This window comes from Pseudoliparis swirei, chromosome 1 (genome assembly GCF_029220125.1).
Source record: "Pseudoliparis swirei isolate HS2019 ecotype Mariana Trench chromosome 1, NWPU_hadal_v1, whole genome shotgun sequence".
Lineage (NCBI taxonomy): Eukaryota > Metazoa > Chordata > Actinopteri > Perciformes > Liparidae > Pseudoliparis > Pseudoliparis swirei.
In genome coordinates, this window is record NC_079388.1 from 20,764,720 (window position 1) to 20,786,529 (window position 21,810).

General features: G+C 41.3%; 1 protein-coding gene and 1 long non-coding RNA gene across 2 annotated transcripts; one reads left to right on the forward strand and one right to left on the reverse strand.

Moving 5' to 3' along the window:
• Nucleotides 1-1,800: 1,800 nt before the first annotated feature.
• Nucleotides 1,801-8,574, reverse strand: LOC130190324 (class I histocompatibility antigen, F10 alpha chain-like). Its single transcript, XM_056409700.1, has 5 exons — nucleotides 8,486-8,574; nucleotides 6,093-6,359; nucleotides 3,005-3,283; nucleotides 2,113-2,414; nucleotides 1,801-1,902 (listed from the first exon to the last, which is right to left on the reverse strand). The coding sequence occupies exons 1-5, from the start codon at nucleotides 8,538-8,540 to the stop codon at nucleotides 1,885-1,887; spliced, it is 921 nt and encodes a 306-aa protein (XP_056265675.1). The 5' UTR covers nucleotides 8,541-8,574; the 3' UTR covers nucleotides 1,801-1,884.
• An 8,029-nt stretch (nucleotides 8,575-16,603) lies between these two features.
• On the forward strand, nucleotides 16,604-18,671 carry LOC130191785 (uncharacterized). Its single transcript, XR_008831249.1, has 4 exons — nucleotides 16,604-16,622; nucleotides 17,600-17,665; nucleotides 17,860-18,064; nucleotides 18,227-18,671. It is a non-coding gene; the product is annotated as an uncharacterized LOC130191785 (long non-coding RNA).
• Nucleotides 18,672-21,810: the final 3,139 nt, after the last annotated feature.

Below are 21,810 nucleotides of genomic sequence, written 5' to 3' on the forward strand. Positions count from 1 at the left end.
CTGCCTGCCTCTCTGATTATTGTGCCGAACCCAGCCCAAAGTAAAGACTTCTATTCTGAACCAGACTCCCTCGTCTCGAGTCGGCCTTTGAGTCCTGCCCCCGTGGCTTCCAGCCTTCCTCACAGGAAGCCGGTCACTCTGTGAGCCTAAAGCAAAACGCTCACTCTGACTCCTCTTGGAGATTAAAAGAGTTTTTTATTTCTCATGTGTCACTTGTGCAAAGAATAAACAGCACAAAACAGACATGTTTATAAAATATTCCATCTATCCATTCATTGTCCTCCGCCTAGCAGGGATCGGGTCGCGGGGGCAGCAGACCCCCTCCAGATATAATCCCTCCTCTGGTCTTCTTCGGGGTCTCCTCCTATTCGGGTTGTGCCCGAAAAATATCCAATGGGAGGCGCCCAAGAGGCATCCTGATTAAATACCCAAACCACCTCAGCTGACTCCTTTCGACACAAAGGAGTAGCACCTCATCTCCAAGTTCCCTCCTGAGGAACGAACTCCTTACCCTATGTCTAAGGCTGAGGAGGAAACTCCTCTAGGCCTCTTGTATCCAAGACCTCGTTCTTTGGGTCATGACCCAGAGTTCCTGGTGAGGGTCGGAATGTAGACAGACTGGTCTGACCTGCGAACAAGAACACGATATACCTGCGGTAGGCATTCCGTCCCCACCTGGGGGGAGCAATCCACCGATGTCCGGCAAAGCACCAAGGCCTCAGATCTAGAGCTATCCCCGGGAGACTGAGTAGACTCATTTAGAAAATGGAACCACCACCCCGCTGAGGGTAACTTGGGGTAGGCGCTACTTTCCCTACAAGAGCCGTCGGAGAGTTTGCCAGAACCTCGTTGCAGCCAACTGCAAGTCCGTATCCATGGCCTTCCCGAACTCTTCTGACCTGCCAGTACCTGTCAGCTGCTTCAGGAGAACCCTGAGCCAACCAGGCCCTGAAGGCCTCCTTCTCCAGCTTGACTGCTTCCATCGCCCCTGGTGTCCACCACCAGGTTCTCGGGCACCGATGACCTTCTGACCACAACTCCTAGAGGCCGTGTCCACAAGAGAGGCTTTGAACATGTTCCATTCGGTTCCATGTCCAACCTCCTTGTGGTGTCTGAGAAGTTCTTCCGAGCTCGGAATTGAAGAGCTCTGGACAGGATCCTCGCAAGACATTCCCACTTCCCGCACGACATGTTTGGGCTTACCAGGTTTTCTCTAGCGGCTCTCCTCCATCTGATCCAACTTACCACCAGGTGGTGGTCAGTTGACCGCTCTGTTCTCACTTCACCCGACTGTCCAAGGCACACCGCCACAGATCAGATGATACTTTACAAAGTTGATCATTGATCTCTGGCCTCAGTTGTTCTGGTACCAGGTCCACTTATGAGCCCCTTGTAGGAACATGGTGTTCCTTATGGACAAACCGTAGCTAGCACAGCAGTCCAGTAACAGAACACCGCCGGTTCAGATCAGAAGCCGTTCCTCCCAACCACCCCGCCAGGTTTCTCTGTCGTGGCCCACCTGAGCGTTGAAGTCTCCCAGGAGAACTCTGGAGTCGGCAGGCGGTCCCTCTCCAGGACCACCGACTCCAAGAAGGCCGGATACTCTGAACTGCGGTTCGGTGCATAAGCTCAAACAGTCAGAGCCTGACTCCCCGACCCGTAGGCGCAGGGAGGCGACCCTCTGGTTCCCCGGGGGAAACTCCAACACGACGGCAGTCAGCCGGGGGCTTGATGCCTCTCATCCTGGGTGAGTCTGTTTATATAAATACTAACGTCTCTGTTTGGGTCTCTCACCTTTCCTCTTTCTGTAAGCCATGACTCCTCCCACAGCGAGAGCAAGAACAGCCAGTACGGCGAGGCTGATGATGATGATGATGATGGTGGTCATGCCAGAAGGCTTCTCTGTTGAGCAGAAAACAAACAGTCACACCCTGAAGCGGTGAAGCCGGCCTGTAGACTGTGTCGGCCTCCTCTGTCTTGTCTGTTGTTCATTTAGTTTTTTGACACATGAGAACTTCGGACAATCAAATTGAAACTCCTTTCTGGCTGTCAGCACACGTTGAATGAACTTCATGGTCTAAAGGTGCCCACCTTCATCCCTCCTGGTCTCACCTGCGTTGGTCCTGATCCCAGCTTCTTCCAGCGGGATGACGATGGGCTCCTCCACACCAGACAGCTGAAAAACACACACTGGTACCTCCTCCAGTCTTCAGCTGGGACTGCTGAGAGTTTCAGGTCGACGCTCATCTGGAAGGATCCGTCGTGGTTGGGGAGGATCTCTCCGTGGTCCACGCCCCGCAGCTCCTTTCCATCTTTGCTCCAGAACAGTGCGGCTGAGCGCGGGTAGAAGCCGGTCGCGTGGCAGCGGACTGGAGAGGAGGGAGTCTTCTGGAGGAGAGACACCGAGGGAAGCTCTGGAGAGGGAGGAGAGACAGGTGAGAGGTTCTCCATCATCATCGCCATCTGCTGTGTGGTAATAGAGGTATATATATATATATATATATAGATATATATATGGGTCAGTGACAAGTAAGCTTCTGAAGAGGTGATTCAAAATATTTTCAAAATGGATATTTTGTGTCTGGAACATTGTGCTTAACAGAAGTTTCATCACTTTTCAGTGATTTAAATAGTTTTTTACAGTATTTTCTGTGGCAACTTTTAACTTCTTTCATAAAATGTGTGCTGATTTGTCTTGACTCGACGGTGGCATCTTAAATAGTAAAATAATATTCAATATTATCATAAAAAAGGTTTGAAAGTGTAAAATATATTTAACTTAACACTGGAGAGAGAAAGTGAGAGACACAGAGACAGAGAGAGAGAGGAGAGAGAGAGAGAGATGATGGAGGGACCGAGTGGGGATGAGTGTGGGGGAGGAAGTGAGGGAGGACATGTGGTGAAGGAGAGAAGGAGGCAGAGGGAGGAGACACGTGACTGTTGGTCAGGAACAAGAGAAGGTTGATGAGCGTCGTGTCCACGAGGCGAGGTCATGTGACTCTACCTGTTCTCATCAGAGAGCTCCTCCCATAGGTCACATACTTCTTCAGCCAATCAGGACACACCTGAGTGAGGTAGTGCTTTTTGTGTGCCATCCTGGCTTTGCTCTGTTCCCACTTGAGTTTGGTGATGACGGCCTGTTGTCTGGGAGCGATCCATGACTCTGTCTCCAGGTCATAAGACAGGAAGTCCTCTCCATCAAAACCATACTGCTCATAACCTTTGACCTCACCAGTCTCATCATCCCATTCACAGCCAGACATCATCTGTACCATGTGGACATCTGAGAGAGAAAGAGAAAGAGACATTATGGGATGGCCGTGTGTGGTCTAAGTGACACATGGACATGTGGTCCTGTCTGCCGGTGGAGATAAAGAGTTATTATGGGATGGACAGAAAGACTGTCAGTGGAGTACAGCAGCATGCCGTCGTCTCAGGGTTAGTGTGTGTGTGTGTATGTGTCTGTATGTGTGTGTGTGTATGTGTCTGTCTGTGTGTGTATGTGTCTGTGTGTGTGTGATTGGGTGGGTGTGTGTGTCCATGTGATTGTGTGTGTGTGTCTGTGTGTGTGTGTGTGTGTCTGTGTGTGTGTGTGGACGGGTGGTGTGTGTCCATGTGATTGTGTGTGTGTCTGTGTGTGTGATTAATGCACTCAGTACTTGGTTGGGATTTTTGCATGGAATCCTTTTGCATGGATTACTGCATCAATGCGGCGTGGCATGGGGCAATCAGCAATGCGGCGGCATGGAGGCAATCAGTATGGCAGCAGGCACGCCCGGTGCGGAGCCCGGACCGGACGGTCCGTATCGCCGCGGGCTCAGGACAGGACGGTCAGTATGCGTTTGTTAGTTGTTTTTCGTTTCATTCCAAATAATTCAACCCGCGGGCAACACTTCAAAAGTAGCTCAATTCCCAGCTGCAGGTGTCTTCGCATCAGAGAATTGTTGGAGCTGTTTTCTTAACATTCACCCACCTTACCATGGAGCCGCGATGCCAGGTTTTTTTTTTTTTTCTCAAATTAGAATATGTTGTGCTATTCAATAAGGTCATGATGTTCTTTTTGTCTGTGTTTAAAGAGCAAGGAACCTCAACCTCTTCCTTACCATCCTATATGGGTCCACAAATGCAGCCTATGTGTCGCAACCACATGGACCAAAATGAGAAGATTGTCATGTTTGGCGTGACTCATGTACTGGCAATAGATGGCTTCTCCAGCAAAATTGTTGGACAAGCTACTATGCCTGTAAAGAACAACCTCACCATCTACAATGAAGTTTACAGGTATTGAAAAAGACTGTTGCCTTGTACCCCTAAACATTAAAATCATCCCCCCCATTTTATGAGGTGCATCTGTGGCTGCAGACTGGTACGACCAGGGACCAGGGAAGCTGCAGTGAGGATTTGTTCTGCAGTGCCCTGATACCTATTACAATGCTACACTAATTCTGAAGCTTCCTCTTTTGGGAGTAGTTAACTGTGTAATATAAAATTAGAAGAAAATATAAGATTGTCTTTCTACTAATCTAAGTGTGCAGATGTATTGGATCAGATATAAGTAGCCTACATGTGACTACTGCTCTGAGCTAAAGAGGCCACGACCTGTTAGGCTATAGGCTAAACCTGTTGCTATTAGCTAAACAAGATCATGACTTGTTGCTCTAATAAAAAGCCGACTGAATATGGCTTATCTAAATGTACATGCAGAGATATAGCCATACGGCTAAACACACAGCCATACGTACAAACACAGGCAACAACACCGAACAATCACAAATATACAACAATCATAATTCAACAAAAGAAGAAAGTGGCTGACCGAAAATTGAGGCTGAAGTGTGTGTGTGTGTGTGTGTGTGTGTGTGTGTGTGTGTGTGTGTGTGTGTATGTGTGTGTGTGTGTGTGTGTGTGTGTGTGTGTGTGTGTCGAAACAAAAAATCTAATAACTATAGTTTGTACCTCATCACCAACACCATTACTAACAATACTGAAGGTCATTCAAAATATTTTCAAAATGGATATTTTGTGTCTGGAACATTGTGCTTAACAGAAGTTTCATCACTTTTCAGTGATTTAAATAGTTTTTTACAGTATTTTCTGTGGCAACTTTTAACTTCTTTCATAAAATGTGTGCTGATTTGTCTTGACTCGACGGTGGCATCTTAAATAGTAAAATAATATTCAATATTATCATAAAAAAGGTTTGAAAGTGTAAAATATATTTAACTTAACACTGGAGAGAGAAAGTGAGAGACACAGAGAGGGAGAGAGAGAGAGAGAGAGAGAGAGAGAGAGGGAGATGATGGAGGGACCGAGTGGGGATGAGTGTGGGGGAGGAAGTGAGGGAGGACATGTGGTGAAGGAGAGAAGGAGGCAGAGGGAGGAGACACGTGACTGTTGGTCAGGAACAAGAGAAGGTTGATGAGCGTCGTGTCCACGAGGCGAGGTCATGTGACTCTACCTGTTCTCATCAGAGAGCTCCTCCCATAGGTCACATACTTCTTCAGCCAATCAGGACACTCCTGAGTGAGGTAGTGCTTTCTGTATGCCATCCTGGCTTTGCTCTGTTCCCACTTGAGTTTGGTGATGACGGCCTGTTGTCTGGGAGCGATCCATGACTCTGTCTCCAGGTCATAAGACAGGAAGTCCTCTCCATCAAACCATACTGCTCATAACCTTGACCTCACCAGTCTCATCATCCATTCACATTCACAGCTAGACATCATCTGTACCATGTGGACATCTGAGAGAGAAAGAGAAAGAGACATTATGGGATGGCCGTGTGTGGTCTAAGTGACACATGGACATGTGGTCCTGTCTGCCGGTGGAGATAAAGAGATATTATGCTTATTATGGGATGGACAGAAACACTGTCAGTGGAGTACAGCAGCAAGCCGTCGTCTCAGGGTTAGTGTGTGTGTGTGTATGTGTCTGTGTGTGTGTGTATGTGTCTGTCTGTGTGTGTATGTGTCTGTGTGTGTGTGATTGGGTGGGTGTGTGTGTCCATGTGATTGTGTGTGTGTGTCTGTGTGTGTGTGTGTGTGTGTGTAATACAGGATGACAATATAATCAAAATGTGTGAAACATAAACAAACCTCCAGTTTCATTGAAGCGTTTCTTTAGAGTTTCAATGTTGACTTTGAAGACCTGCTGGCTGAACCTGGAGACCTCAGTGTTCCTCTTCCAGTACTGAGGATCCTCCTCTGTGACTCTGCTCATCCAGGCCTGTTTGGGTTCTGCTCTCCTGGTGTTGCTGTCATAGTGAAGCATCAGCTGTTCATCAACCAGACCAACAGTCACAAACTCTGGGAAGTTTGGGACTCCAGACGACGCAGTGTAGAAGAACTTCAGAGAGTGAATCACTGCAACAGAAATAATTCATATTATTATTATTATTATTAAGGCAGCAGAGAGTAAAGTGCAGAAAAGAAACAAGATCAATAATTATAAATAAGCAATAAAAACAGTAAAGAATCCACAATAACTGAATTATTATAGATACAGATTGAATAATATTAATAATAATAATGATGTCATCGTTTTCCCACTTGAAGAGATCTGTGAAGTTGTTTTCCAGCACATCCAAGACACAAACATACATAAATGTATTATTTTCATATCTCTGACGACTCTGTGACATCTACAGGACTGTCTCAGAAAATTAGAATATTGTGATAAAGTTCTTTATTTTCTGTAATGCAATTAAAAAAACAAAAATGTCATGCATTCTGGATTCATTACAAATCAACTGAAATATTGCAAGTCTTTTATTCTTTTAATATTGCTGATTATGGCTTACAGCTTAAGAAAACTCTAAAATCCTATCTCATAAAATTAGAATATTTCCTCAGACCAAGTAAAAAAGATTTATAACAACAAAACAAACAAACATTTGAAAATGTCCATTAATGCACTCAGTACTTGGTTGGGAATCCTTTGCATGGATTACTTTTGCATCAATGCGGCGCGGCATGGAGGCAATCAGCCTGTGGCATTGCTGAGGGTTTATGGATGCCCAGGATGCTTCAATAGCGCCTTTAGCTCATTTGCATTGTTGGGTCTGGTGTCTTTCAGCTTCTTCTTCAGTCAGTGATGGTTTGGGGAGCCATGTCAGCTGCTGGTGTTGGTCCACTGTGTTTCATCAAGTCCAGAGTAAATGCAGCTGTGTACCAAGAGATTTTAGAGCACTACATGCTTCCGTCTGCTGAAAAGCTCTATGGAGATGAGGATTTCATTTTCCAGCATGATCTGGCACCTGCCCACAGTGCCAAAACCACCAGTAACTGGTGTACTGACCATGGCATTACTGTCCTCGATTGGCCTGCCAATTCCCCTGACCTGAACCCCATAGAGAATTTGTGGGGTATTATGAAGAAGAAGCTGAAAGACACCAGACCCAACAATGCAAATGAGCTAAAGGCCGCTATTGAAGCATCCTGGGCATCCATAAACCCTCAGCAATGCCACAGGCTGATTGCCTCCATGCCACGCATTGATGCAGTAATCCGTGCAAAAGGATTCCCAACCAAGTACTGAGTGCATTAATGGACATTTTCAAATGTTTGATTTTGTTTTGCTGTTATAAATCTTTTTTTTTACTTGGTCTGAGGAAATATTCTAATTTTATGAGATAGGATTTTAGAGTTTTCTTAAGCTGTAAGCCATAATCAGCAATATTAAAAGAATAAAAGGCTTGCAATATTTCAGTTGATTTGTAATGAATCCAGAATGCATGACATTTTTATTTATTTATTGCATTACAGAAAATAAAGAACTTTATCACAATATTCTAATTTTCTGAGACAGTCCTGTATATTATTTATATATATAAATATATTATTTATAAGTACATATAAATACATATATAAATAATATATATTATCTATATAGAAATAAATGGTATATATGTTTGGCATACTTTAATATTATATATATATAAAAATAATACATATATTATATATAATTTATATATATGTATATAAATATATCATTTATAAGTATATATAAATACATATATAAATATATATTATTTATATAGAAATAAATGATATATAATGTTGGCATACTTTAATATTATATATATATAAATAGTACGTCTATTATATATATAATTTAGATATATATATATATCAATAAATATATTTAGATATTATATATAAATATATATGTATTGATATATAATATAATAGTCATACTTTAATAAACAACAGTCTTAGCACTGAATGAAGCGCAGCGTGAAGTTGAATACCGACATAGAGGCATGTAGTGACGTCATGTTTTCGGAGAGGAACGACGCACTTCGCGTCCTTCCTCACTAGCTCCCTCGAGGAGACAGCGGCTCCTTCACCGGCACGTCGGCATTTACTCCCGCCATAACTTTGGTCCTAAGTTTGTCACGTCGTGTTTGAGTCTTTCCCCAGGAAGGGGTCTCTCTCCTTGACTCTCGCGATGCCTCTGCTTCTCACGGGAACATCAAAGGGTCACTCACCTGCCGCCGCGCCCTGAAGGCTCAGCACCAGGAGGCTCAGAGTCCACGGCGCCATCCGGACTCTTCTTTATCACGAGGAGCAGGGACGCGGTGCGGAGCTCCAGGACAGGACGGTCCGTACGTTGTTAGTTTGTTTTCGTTTCATTCCAAATACGGAATACGGAAATCACGTGGTTTTTTCGTTTTCCGTTTGAAAACCAAAAACGGAAAAACGGAATACCACCTCCGTATTTCGTTTCTGCTGTCTGAAACCAAAAACGACAGAACGGAAGTGCTTAAAATGAAGTCAAAATAAAAGCCAGTGATACATATTCGTATTAACCTTAGAAGAATATTAATTAATCAATATAAAGAATAAATAATTAAACGGGGATATTTTAACGATGCAAACACATTGCAGGGTATTAATAAATTATTTAATTTAAAATATGGATTTTTATTTCAAGATATTCATGTAATTTGCATGCAAAATAGGTCTACCCGAACCAGCGGACAAAAAATTCAACCCGTGGCAACACTTCAAAAGTAGCCCAATTCCGCGGGAAAACCGCGGACCTGGCAACACTGCCTGGTTGGTTAATAAGCAATACTTATAAAGTAGGGGGAAAGTGAGAAGATGTGTGAGTGTGTGTCGGGGTGTGTGTGTGTGTGTTTTGAAACATATGGTTGGAGGGAGCAAGAAAGACTGTCCCACATTTACAAAGAAACAAATGGTCAATTTGACCCGCAACATAACAGGAGGGTTAAATGTAGTTGACACTATAAAGGGTTGCATTTTGGGTAACTGAGTTTATTCTGTGTTTATCTCCCGCAGTAGACGTGTTTAGGTTTGCCACTGCTATATACACCCTTTTGCACTGAAGCACGCAAGATGGACTCCAGCCTGTTACCTTACTTAGATATTGTACAACAAATGATGCATAGTGGCTGGAGTGATGTGGACATAAAAAACCACTTGATATTTGAATGTGGCTTGCGTAGAGGAGCGTCCGTGGCCAATATTCTGAAGTTTTGTTAAGACCACGGGTTAAAAAGACAGCGTGACGGACCAACAACTTGAAGCTGCAGTCTCCAATGCAATAACACAGGTAGGGTGCAGTTAATTTATTTGCGCGAAAAAATGCATACAACGAAACTATAAGTGTGTGTAAGGTTAGTATGTTATACTTTAACCCTCCTGTTATGTTCGTTTCTTACATACAGTCATGCTCCCGGGTCAGTTTGACCCAAAAGTGGTCAGAAACTAAAGCCCTCTCCCAACTATAGTTTGTACCTCATCACCAACACCATTACGAACAATCCAATCAGTTTTAGTGGAATTGAGTTATTCACCCCTCCATAGATTTTATGAAAAATACATGTTCAAACAATTTTTTAGGTACATTGAAAAAATCTAAATCTAAATTAAATTGCATTAGTTTACTATAACATGTATATTCTCCTACATTTTATTAGCATTTAGTCAAAAAATGTCATGGGGTGATGTAGATAAATAGAGATGAGACACCTGTGTTCAGGGTCATAATGACCGCCCACTAAAAAATCAAGCCAAATGAGTCATAAAGGATTTGTATTGAAAGTAAAATTTAGTTATGTTCATTTATAGTGTTGATATGCATAAATTATGCTGATGGGTGCTGATGGAAATGTCACTCTTGCCTGTCTTCAAAACTTGAGAGCCCTGAACAGGGTGTGTGTCACTCTCAGTCACCCAGTCTATTAGAAGTACTAGAGCACCATATTTATTAGGAGACATGAAGAAAGCCTTACCTTAGTGTCCCATGTCCAATAAAGGTGTATTTAGGGGGGAAATGAGAAACATTTGTAAAGTGTGGTTCTCGTGGGGTGATGGCCGGGCACACAGGCAGGATATAGATGGTTCATACAAACAGATGGTAAGAAAGACTGTCCCACATTTACAAAGAGGGGGACTCCATAATAGCTATTGTATTTAGTAGTTATATAGTTATTGTAACACGGTCCGAAAACTGTGCAGCTCCACGCAGCTCCAGCCGCAAATACCTGCCGTAAAGTGTGATCCATGTGACGTCATTCTGTAACTTGCTTGTATTTATTACAATAACAAATGATAACGACATCTTTTAACATTAAAGTTAGACACAGATCTGATTAAAGGTCAACATCTGAATCCAACTAAATAATGTAGCCTACTGCTAATTAAATTGGTCTCTTACAACTATGAAAATGTAGGTAAAACATGTTTAAACTGCAACTAGTTTTCATAATCATCTATAATTCAAAACACTTAACAATTAATAGTAATTTAATTGGAGTTGAAGTTGACATTTCATGGCTTAACATTACAATGCAACATGTATTCCTTTCTTTATCTTCAGGGTGGTCCTACCTATGGCAGGAAAATGATGACTGGGAGTCTTGCAGCTGCAGGTGTCTTCGCATCAGAGGGTCGTGTTGGAGCTGTTTTGCGCAACATTCACCCACCTTACCATAAGGCACGATGCCAGGTTAGTTTTTTTTCTCAAATTAGAATATGTTGTGCTATTCAATAAGGTCATGATGTTCTTTTTGTCTGTGTTTAAGGAGCAAGGAACCTCAACCTCTTCCTTACCATGCAGCCTATGGTCACAAAATCCACATGGACCAAAATGAGAAGATTGTCATGTTTGGCGTGACTCATGTGCTGGCAATAGATGGCTTCTCCAGCAAAATTGTTGGACAAGCTACTATGCCTGTAAAGAACAACCTCAAATCATCCCCATTTATGAGGTGTTTTAACAGGGTGTCTGTGGGTCCTTAAAACAAAAAATGCATTTAAATTAAATATCTTACAATTTCTTGAATACCATTTTGTCAGCTCTGAAAATGTACTTGATTAGGAAGAGGCACATTTTCGAAAGTGGATTTAAATTCAATATGGCTTGTTAATGTATTAACCCTTGTGTTGCCTTGGTCATTTTTGACGAATCAATACACCCTCCCCGCCTTGGATTAATTTGACCCGATTCAATGTTTAATGTCGGTGTTCTTTCGGTAGTCAACAAACAAACATAAAGCGCCTCACACTTAAACTTGGAAAACAATATTAATTCTAATAATTTTCTGGAGGTTTTAATTGTTGCGTCAAATTGAACCCAAAGGGTAAAATATGTTAGTAAATATAAAGGTAACAGGAGGGTGAAACATTGAATCGGTCAAAATGACCCATAAGCGGGGAGGGTGTAATATTGATTCGGTCAAAATGACCCGAAGGAAACACAAGGGTTAAAAGAAAATGCTCAATTTAAGTGGGATTAGTCATGTGAAAACCTTCATAATATATTTTTTTAGTTTGGATTTGAATCAACGTATTAAATTGCATTCATATTGGTCTAAAAGAGGACTTAAATTAAACTTATTGAAAACTACAGAAACCCTTTTTAAGCAGCAAGTTAAAACTCATCTCACCTCATCAGTATCTGATAACACAAGGCCTACTACACATTTTGTAAATGTATCTGACACCATTAGCCTTACCCTCCATACTGCTGTCTGCCAATGTTATGTTTTCTTGCAGGAGTGCAGTAATGGAATATGGGATGTGGGACCAGGTCAGAGTGGATCATGGAAAGGAGTTCTACCTCACTCTTTTCATGCAGGAGAAGTTGGCCAGCCACCGCCACAACACTGAAAGGCCACCATATCTCCAAACACCATCGACAAAGGTGATCAACATACAATGGTTTTGCTGATTATAAAGTTAATCAACATGTAATTAAATAACTATTTCACACTTTCATTAATTATTCAGAATGGTTAACTGAAGATATTGAAATGTGTGAAAGTAAGTTAGTCTGGGGCGGGAAAATATTTGTTTATCAAGAATCTGAAAATGTCTACTTTGCAATGACAGAATCACAGAATCGAGAGAATCTGGCCAGAAATCAACAACCGGGTTAACTACCCGTTGAAAGCTGCATTGGTCCAACTGGTGGATCAGGAGGAGCTGGACATGGAGGACCAGATGACTCGGTTCTGTGTGTCATCTTTGACATGCCAGTTGGCCCAGATCGGTGTTAACCGAACTGTGCAAGCATGGAATGCACACAGGATTCCTGGTATGTCTTCAGGTTGGTCTTTCAAGCCTTTTTTAATGTGAATAATTATTTTCAAAATGTTTTACTATTGAATGTTTCTTAAACACGTTTAATCAAATACTAGAAGGAGCATGTTGCAATACATGGCATGGTTGTGACAGCCACATTGAATTATTATTACAGGGGGGGGGATACCAAATTACTTGGCCAGAGATGAATGCCCAAAGAAGCTGTCGACAGACCTTTTGCCAAATGCATCTGTGGCTGCAGACTGGTACGACCAGGAAGTGGGCTCACTGACACGAGTGTCAGACTTTGGCACCAACCCATTTCCAAGTTTACAGGACCAGGAAGCTGCAGTGAGGGGATTTGTTCTGCAGTGCCCTGATACAAGTGTACTGCTGGACAATGCAGTGAATAATCTGCCACAACCGTTCAAAGATGGACTCAAAGGCCTCATCGACATCTCAAGGAGAAGTTGTCAACGCTGATGTTTGTTATTGTCTGTGCTTTTTAATTTATTGGTTCAACTGACGGGATGTTTTTTTCTTTTCTTCAAATGTTGGGGGTTTAAAGGGAGAAATATGTTCTTTTGAATAAACACTTATGTCTTTAAAGTCTGGCACAATTTCATTTTTAATCTGTAATGGGAAAGTCTGGACCTGTAACACCAACTATTGATAGTGACACGGTGTGTTGACCCCCTGCCAGTGTGAGTAAGGCACTGGAAGATAGCTTGTTCAGTGACCTCTGACCTAGGTAACAAACTTACACCCCAAAATATACACACACAAGACGGTTGCAGCCGGTTTAGGGCGGTGAAGCCATGATAACTTCATACATTAGCCACCATTGTATCACTTGTTTCAGGCTCATAAGTCGGTCTCCCTGACAGCCGGGTATCACAGATTTGGACCCAGTGTGAAGATTTCCCACTGGAGGAGGACACCTATGTGGTTGGGAACCTCGCTTGTTTATGAAGGGCAGCTTAAGGACCCTGACACCCTCAATTTGGATGCCAATCTGACACCTATTGCTTCACTAAGAACACAGCTGATGTCTGAGCACTACAATCAAACAGCAGGAACAAACATCAATGATAAACAATCTGAGCCAACCTATAAATCACATAATACTAAACACCATTTTGACCTGAGCTTGTAGCAGGTATAAAGCTTCAGTGAAGCTCAGTCAGGACGGTTCATACATCTGACATTCACTTTTCATTTGGATCAGCTCTTGGAAGGCAAAACTTTGATGATGTAAATCATGCGAGCAGATTAACTGCAGATGGAAGAATCAGAGGAATTGAGATCCAGCAATACAATTCAAATACAGGAATGTAATCCTAATGCAATGCTACCACTAATTCTGAAGGCTTCCTTTTAGGGGAGTAGTTAACTTGTGTGACATAAAGAATTAGAAAATACCAAAGATTGTCTTTCTTTACTAATCTAGAAGTGTGCAGATGTCATTGGATCAGATATAAGCCTAGCCTGAGCTGTGAGCTACTGCTCTGAGCTAAAGAGGCCACGACCTGTTAGGCCTACTCTGAGCTAAACCTGTTGCTATTAGCTAAACAAGATCATGACTTGTTGCTCTAAGAGAAAGCTCTGAGCTGAATATGGCTTATCTTCTAAATGTACATGCAGAGATATAGCCATACGGCTAAACACAGGCAACAACACCGAACAATCACTACTATAAACTATGTGAGACATGTTAGAGATGTGAGGAGCTCTCCATGTTTCACTCTGATACAATAACTCATGGAGTCAACTCCTCAAAACATGTTCACACAACACAGAGCTCCATCCTTCTGGAGACCAAAGTACTACATGATGATGATGTGATGTAGTCAGAGGAGTAGAGACACTGACAGCAGAGTAACAACAGAACAGGTTACATATTTATGATGATTTAGTTTATTTCGATCAGCAAAATATACAACAATCATAATTCAACAAAGAAGAAAGTGGCTGACCGAAGGTTCGAGGCTGAAGCTAACGAGCTTATAAGTGCCCTAACCTATGATTTCTCGAAAAAACTTATTTCAAAGAATCATATATATATATACACACATACATACGTATACATACATATACACACACATATATACATATAAACACACACACTATACATACACACAAATGCATATAAACATAAAACGAAAAACAAAACAAAAAACTTGTCCCCATTAACCGTTGATGTAATGATGATGTAGTAATGAAGGTTACAGGTGAAGCACAGGTAGTGCTGTGACTGGGTGCTAACTGAACGCTGCTTAATAAGAAAAACTCAACTGTCTCTTTATTTTTCAATTGTCTATATGTATTGCCTCGTGGTCATCATATCCTCACTCTTCCATGTAGGAATGTTTAGTTCCAAAATGACCCAAATAAAACAAGTAAATACATGATGTATACAACTATGCTGGAAATTAACCATGAACATAAATATCAGAGAAATAAACGGCATTAAATACATATGTATCAATAACAGGTATACTGCCATCTAGCGGTATAAAGGTGAACCGTTTACTCTGCGGTGGAAATATAGTCTCTGCACAGAAACATTACTTTGATTAATCTATATTAGGAACTGTGTTGCATCAAACAATGCAACGATTAAGAGAAGGTGATTCTTGCTGTGTAGGCTACATGAATATTAAACTTCCGTCGTCACCACTGTGGCTAACATATCAGGTTTAATTCTTTATTCTTTATATTGACTAATTAATAGACTTCTAACGTTACCCTGCTATGTGTTTGCATCGTTAAAATATCCCCGTTTAATTATTTATTCTTTATATTGATTCATAATACGAATATGTATCACTGGCTTTTATTTTGACTTCATTTTAAGCACTTCCGTTCTGTCGTTTTTGGTTTCAGACAGCAGAAACGAAATACGGAGGTGGTATTCCGTTTTTCCGTTTTTGGTTTTCAAACGGAAAACGAAAAAACCACGTGATTTCCGTATTCCGTATTTGGAATGAAACGAAAAAACGAAATAACATTACGTACACGGACCCGGGACTGTACTGAGGGGAGGAGAGGAGGGGAGGAGCAGAGGGGAGGAGGAGGGTCCGTGTACGTAATGTTATTTCGTTTTTTCGTTTCATTCCAAATACGGAATACGGAAATCACGTGGTTTTTTCGTTTTCCGTTTGAAAACCAAAAACGGAAAAACGGAATCCCACCTCCGTATTTCGTTTCTGCCGTCTGAAACCAAAAACGATAGAACGGAAGTGCTTAAAATGAAGTCAAAATAAAATCCAGTGATACATATTCGTATTAACCTTAGAAGAATATTAATGAATCAATATAAAGAATAAATAATTAAACGGATATTTTAACGATGCAAACACATAGCAGGGTAACGTTAGAAGAATATTAATTAGTCAATATAAAGAATAAAGAATTAAACCTGGATATGTTAGCGACAGTGGTGACGACGGGAAGTTTAATATTCATGTACACAGCAAGAATCACCTTCTCACTTAATGTGTGTGTGTGTGTGTGTGTGTGTGTGTGTGTGTGTGTGTGTGTGTGTGTGTGTGTGTGTGTGTGTGTGTGTGTGTGTGTGTGTGTGTGTGTGTGTGTGTGTGTGTGTGTGTGTGTGTGTGTGTGTGTGTCGGGGTGTGTGTGTGTGTTTTGAAACATATGGTTGGAGGGAGCAAGAAAGACTGTCCCACATTTACAAAGAAACAAATGGTGCAACATAACAGGAGGGTTAAATGTAGTTGACACTACAAAGGGTTGCATTTTGGGTAACTGAGTTTATTCTGTGTTTATCTCCCGCAGTAGACGTGTTTAGGTTTGCTACTGCTATATACACCCTTTTCCACTGAAGCACGCAAGATGGACTCCAGCCTGTTACCTTACTTAGATATTGTACAACAAATGATGCATAGTGGCTGGAGTGATGTGGACATAAAAAACCACTTGATATTTGAATGTGGCTTGCGTAGAGGAGCGTCCGTGGCCAATATTCTGAAGTTTTGTTAAGACCACGGGTTAAAAAGACAGCGAGTGACGGACCAACAACTTGAAGCTGCAGTCTCCAATGCAATAACACAGGTAGGGTGCAGTTAATTTATTTGCGCGAAAAAATGCATACAACGAAACTATAAGTGTGTGTAAGGTTAGTATGTCATACTTTAACCCTCCTGTTATGTTCGTTTCTTACATACAACCGTCATGCTGCTCCGGGTCAGTTTGACCCAAAAGTGGTCAGAAACAAAAAATCTAATAACTATAGTTTGTACCTCATCACCAACACCATTACTAACAATCCAATCAGTTTTAGTGGAATTGAGTTATTCACCCTCCATAGATTTAATGAAAATACATGTTCAAACAATTTTTAGGTACATTGAAAAATCTAAATCTAAATTAAATTGCATTAGTTTACTAGAACATGTATATTCTCCTACATTTTATTACCATTTAGTAGAAAAATTTCATGGGGTGATGTAGATAAATAGAGATGAGACACCTGTGTTCAGGGTCATAATGATACCCACTAAAAATCAAGCCAAATGAGTCATAAAGGATTTGTATTGAAAGTAAACTTTAGTTATGTTCATTTATAGTGTTGATATGCATACATTATGTTATAAAAGATGACCAAGGGCCAGCACATAGTCATCCTCTTGGTGCAGTCGTATGGATCTGCAGAAATGTCACTTGCCTGTCTTCAAAACTTGAGAGCCCTGAACAGGGTGTGTCACTCTCAGTCACCCAGTCTATTAGGAGTACTACAGCACCATATTTACTAGGAGACATGAAAGAAAGCCTTACCTTAGTGTCCCATGTCCAATAAAGGTGTATTTAGGGGGAAAATGAGAAACATTTGTAAAGTGTGGTTCTCGTGGGGTGATGGCTGGGCACACAGGCAGGATATAGATGGTTCATACAAACAGATGGTAAGAAAGACTGTCCCACATTTACAAAGAGGGGGGGGGGGGGGACTCCATAATAGCTATTGTATTTAGTAGTTATATAGTTATTGTAACACGGTCCGAAAACTGTTCTACCTCACTCTTTTCATACAGGAGAAGTTGGCCAGCCACCGCCACAACACTGAAAGGCCACCATATCTCCAAACACCATCGACAAAGGTGATCGACATACAATGGTTTTGCTGATTATAAAGTTAATCAACATGTAATTAAATAACTATTTCACACTTTCATTAATTATTCAGAATGGTTAACTGAAGATATTGAAATGTGTGAAAGTAAGTTAGTCTGGGGGGGCGGGGAAAATATTTGTTTATCAAGAATCTGAAAATGTCTCTATTTTGCAATGACAGAATCACAGAATCGAGAGAATCTGGCCAGAAATTAACAACCGAGTTAACTACCCATTGAAAGCTGCATTGGTCGAACTGGTGGATCAGGAGGAGCTGGACATGGAGGACCAGATGACTCGGTTCTGTGTGTCATCTTTGACATGCCAGTTGGCCCAGATCGGTGTTAACCGAACTGTGCAAGCATGGAATGCACACAGGATTCCTGGTATGTCTTCGGGTTGGTCTTTCAAGCCTTTTTTAATGTGAATAATTATTTTCAAAATGTTTTACTATTGAATGTTTCTTAAACATGTTTAATCAAATACTAGAAGGAGCATGTTGCAATACATGGCATGGTTGTGACAGCCACATTGAATTATTATTACAGGGAGGGGGATACCAAATTACTTGGCCAGAGATGGATGCCCAAATAAGCTGTCGACAGACCTTTTGCCAAATGCATCTGTGGCTGCAGACTGGTACGACCAGGAAGTGGGCTCACTGACAGAGTGTCAGACTTTGGCACCAACCCGTTTCCAAGTTTACAGGACCAGGAAGCTGCAGTGAGGGGATTTGCTCTGCAGTGCCCTGATACAAGTGGACTGCTGGACAATGCAGTGAATAATCTGCCACAACCGTTCAAAGATGGACTCAAAGGCCTCATCGACATCTCAAGGAGAAGTTGTCAACGCTGATGTTTTTTTGTGTGTCTAAGTTGTTATTGTCTGTGCTTTTTAATTAATTGGTTCAACTGACGGGATGTTTTTTTCTTTTCTTCAAATGTTGGGGGTTTAAAGGGAGAAATATGTTCTTTTTGAATAAACACTTCTGTCTTTAAAGTCTGGCACGAATTTCATTTTTAATCTGTAATGGGAAAGTCTGGACCTGTAACACCAACTATTGATAGTGACACGGTGTGTTGACCCCCTGCCAGTGTGAGTAAGGCACTGGAAGATGGCTTGTTCAGCGACCTCTGACCTAGGTAACAAACGTACACCCCAAAATATACACACACAAGACGGTTGCAGCCGGTTTAGGGCGGTGAAGCCATGATAACTTCATACATTAGCCACCATCGTATCACTTGTTTCAGGCTCATAAGTCGGTCTCCCTGACAGCCGGGTATCACAGATTTGGACCCAGTGTGAAGATTTCCCACTGGAGGAGGACCCCGATGTGGTTGGGAACCTCGCTTGTTTATGAAGGGCAGTTTAAGGACCCTGACACCCTCAGTTTGGATGCCAATCTGATACCTATTGCTTCACTAAGAACACAGCTGATGTCTGAGCACTACAATCAAACAGCAGGAACAAACATCAATGATAAACAATCTGAGCCAACCTATAAATCACATAATACTAAACACCATTTTGACCTGAGCCTGTAGCAGGTATAAAGCTTCAGTGAAGCTCAGTCAGGACAGTTCATACATCTGACATTCACTTTTCATTTGGAACAGCTCTTGGAAGGCAACACTTTGATGATGTAAATCATGCGAGCAGATTGACTGCAGATGGAAGAATCAGAGGAATTGAGATCCAGCAATACAATTCAAATACAGGAATGTAATCCAAATGCAATGCTACCACTAATTCTGAAGGCTTCCTCTTTTAGGGGAGTAGTTAACTTGTGCTTGACATAAAGAATTAGAAAATACCAAAGATTGTCTTTCTTTACTAATCTAGAAGTGTGCAGATGTCATTGGATCAGATATAAGTACATGTGAGCTACTGCTCTGAGCTAAAGAAGGCCACGACCTGTTAGGCCTACTCTGAGCTAAACCTGTTGCTATTAGCTAAACAAGGCCATGACCTGTTGCTCTGAGCTAAACCTGTTGCTATTAGCTAAACAAGATCATGACTTGTTGCTCTAAGCTAAAGAAAGCTCTGAGCTGAATATGGCTTATCTAAATGTACATGCAGAGATATAGCCATACGGCTAAATACAGGCAACAACACCGAACAATCACTACTATAAACTATGTGAGACATGTTAGAGATGTGAGGAGCTGTGCTCTCCATGTTTCACTCTGATACAATAACTCATGGAGTCAGCTCCTCAAAACATGTTCACACAACACAGAGCTCCATTCTTCTGGAGACCAAAGGACTACATGATGATGATGTGATGTAGTCAGAGGAGTAGAGACACTGACAGCAGAGTAACAACAGAACAGGTTACATGTTTATGATGATTTAGTTTATTTCGATCAGCAAAATATACAACAATCATAATTCAACAAAAGAAGAAAGTGGCTGACCGAAGAGTCGAGGCTGAAGCTAACGAGCTTATAAGTGCCTAACCTATGATTTCTCGAAAAAACTTATTTCAAGTTATATATATATACACACATACATACGTATACATATACATACATATACACATATATACATATATACATATAAACACACACACTATACATACACACACATGCATATAAACATAAAACGAAAAACAAAACAAAAAACGTGTCCCCATTAACCGTTGATGTAATGATGATGTAGTAATGAAGGTTACAGGTGAAGCACAGGTGGTGCTGTGACTGGGTGCTAACTGAACGCTGCTTAATAAGAAAAACTCAACTGTCTCTTTATTTTTCAATTGTCAATATGTATTGCCTCGTGGTCATCATATCCTCACTCTTCCATGTGGGAATGTTTAGTTACAAAATGACCCAAATAAAACAAGTAAATACATGATGTATACAACTATGCTGGAAATTAACCATGAACATAAATATCAGAGGAAATAAACGGCATTAAATACATATGTATCAATAACAGGTATACTGCCATCTAGCGGTATAAAGGTGAACCGTTTACTCTGCGGTGGAAATATAGTCTCTGCACAGAAACATTACTTTGATTAATCTATATTAGGAACTGTGTTGCATCAAACAATGCAACGATTAAGTGAGAAGGTGATTCTTGCTGTGTAGGCTACATGAATATTAAACTTCCCGTCGTCACCACTGTCGCTAACATATCCAGGTTTAATTCTTTATTCTTTATATTGACTAATTAATATTCTTCTAACGTTACCCTGCTATGTGTTTGCATCGTTAAAATATCCCCGTTTAATTATTTATTCTTTATATTGATTCATTAATATTCTTCTAAGGTTAATACGAATATGTATCACTGGCTTTTATTTTGACTTCATTTTAAGCATTTCCGTTCTGTCGTTTTTGGTTTCAGACAGCAGAAACGAAATACGGAGGTGGTATTCCGTTTTTCCGTTTTCGGTTTTCAAACGGAAAACAAAACCACGTGATTTCCGTATTCCGTATTTGGAATGAAACGAAAAAACAAACTAACAAAACGTACACGGACCGAGGAGGAGGAGCAGAGGAGAGGAGGAGGAGCGCTGCCCTCACCTCCGTCTGAGCCAATGGGAATGTAAGCTGAACGCGTGCGTCACTTAAAACCAAGTAGAAGAAGCGTGCAGGTTGTAACATCACACACAAACATACACCGACACACACACACACACACACACACACACACACACACACACACACACACACACACACACACACACCCACACACACACACACACACAGGTTAGACCTGAACCAGAGACATGTCACCTGATGCTGCTTTCCATTTGGGTTTCCCCTCATCACGTGTTGTTGATGAGGCCTTCAGGAAAGGTTGTTGAGTTTAACTTGTTATTGTTTCTTACATTGAGGCTTAAACTCTGGTGGACAACATATCATACAGCAAAACATGTCTCAAAGCAGGGCCGGAGTGGGGCCACTTTTCAGCCCGGGAATTTCAGGCTCAAGACCAGCCCACTTTTTTCATGGTATCGTGGAAATTGGATAAATGAAGCAACAGTTCAGCTCTTACTATCCTGTAGTTCTTTTATTAATACCATGGTCCAACAAATAATGTAACGGTTAAATACAACAATAATAATCCACTTAAGATGAGAAGTTAACAAAAAATATGCACAACATTAAAAAAGGCA